The 1384-nt window shown below is 64.5% G+C and overlaps 1 protein-coding gene across 1 annotated transcript; it reads right to left on the reverse strand.

Moving 5' to 3' along the window:
* Positions 1-380: 380 nt before the first annotated feature.
* NEUROG3 (neurogenin 3) lies at positions 381-1156 on the reverse strand. Its single transcript, XM_032609101.1, has one exon. The coding sequence runs from the start codon at positions 1123-1125 to the stop codon at positions 478-480; it is 648 nt and encodes a 215-aa protein (XP_032464992.1). The 5' UTR covers positions 1126-1156; the 3' UTR covers positions 381-477.
* Between the last annotated feature and the right edge of the window lie 228 nt (positions 1157-1384).

A 1384-nucleotide genomic window follows, 5' to 3' on the forward strand; every position in this document is an offset into this window, starting at 1 on the left:
CTAGAGGAGGTCGGCGGCATCCTTGAAGAAGACACGCTGGGCAACAGGAGCAAATGCTGAGAAACCAAATATTGGATTAAGCAGCATTGGGGGAGGAGTGGTAAGAGACAGACGGGCAGACAGACTTTGGTGAGGGTAGGGTGGTGGATACAGTGGGTGTCACCTGCTGTGTAGTGCTATCATTCTTGTCTTTTCTGCATGAGATTTTGGGGTGGCCACAGGGAGAGGGCCTAAAACGCGCGGAGCCTGCAGTGCCCACTCGCGCGGGCAGCGGCAGAGGGTTGCAGTTGGCTCGGCGCAGAAGACCAAGGGATTGAACCCGGCCTGCCACCCTCTTGGGCGCCTGGGCCCGCCAGGGGTCAGCGAGCCAGAGGCAGCAGGAGCAAGTACGCCTGAGGGCCTCCACCGGGCGTCTCCGACGGCTTCCGCCCCTTCCCTTTCTACCATCACCCACTGCCCAGCAGCGGACAGGCCCCTTCATAGAAAGTCTGAAAAAGCCAGGGCGCCAGGGTGCAGGCAGGCAGGGGAAGCAGGCACCTGCAGCCCGGGGCGCTCCTCCAGCGAGGCGGCGGGACTCAGGCTGCCTGCCTGGGAGACCGGGGAATAGAGGGAGCCCCAGTCTCCCGGGGAGCAGCCGTCCGGGCTGGCCAGCTCCTCGCAGGGAGGCGCAAGCGACTCCAGGCCGTAGAGGCTGTGGTCCGCTATGCGCAGCGTCTGCGTCAGCGCCCAGATGTAATTGTGAGCGAAGCGCAGCGTCTCGATCTTGGTGAGCTTCGCATCGTCCGGGAAGGTGGGCAAGACGCCGCGCAGCGCGTCCAGAGCGGAGTTGAGGTTGTGCATCCGATTGCGCTCGCGGTCGTTGGCCTTCTTGCGCCGGCTCCGTCGCTGCTTGCTCAGAGCCAGTTCACTCTTGGGGCGGCTGCGCCCTCCGCGTCGCGCACGGAGCTTCCTTGAGGACCCTCGGCAACCGCCCCCTTCCGTCTCGGCGCAGTTCCCCTGCAAGCGAGTGGGGCTGGGCGGAGCGGATGCGACGCAGGTCACTTCGTCGTCCGAGGTACCCGGGAAGGGCTGCTCCGTCTCGTGGGTCACTTGGACAGCTGGCGCACACGAGGAATGAGGGGTCATCCTGCGGCGGGGTAAGAGGTAAGGGTGAGAGTGGGTCAGTCACCCGGGCGCAGTTCCCAATCCTGGGGCCAGGTGGGAAAAATCGAGAGAAAGCCACCCCCCACCCCCGCCGGACCAGAGGACCCCCTTTCCCCTCCCAGGCGTTACCTTGTTGTAGGGCGCAAAGGGGTAGAGAGCCGTAGGCAGTGAGAGCAGCGATGAGCTGCGCTGGCTTTTTCGTCTGCAAGTTCAGCTGAGAAGCAGGCGCCGCCGCTGGAAA

The sequence above is a fragment of the Phocoena sinus genome, chromosome 16 (genome assembly GCF_008692025.1).
Source record: "Phocoena sinus isolate mPhoSin1 chromosome 16, mPhoSin1.pri, whole genome shotgun sequence".
Taxonomy (NCBI): domain Eukaryota; kingdom Metazoa; phylum Chordata; class Mammalia; order Artiodactyla; family Phocoenidae; genus Phocoena; species Phocoena sinus.

Coding starts and splice junctions, on each gene's coding strand:
- NEUROG3 (XM_032609101.1), bottom strand. CDS start 1,125: ATGACCCCTCATTCCTCGTGTGCGCCAGCTGTCCAAGTGACCCACGAG.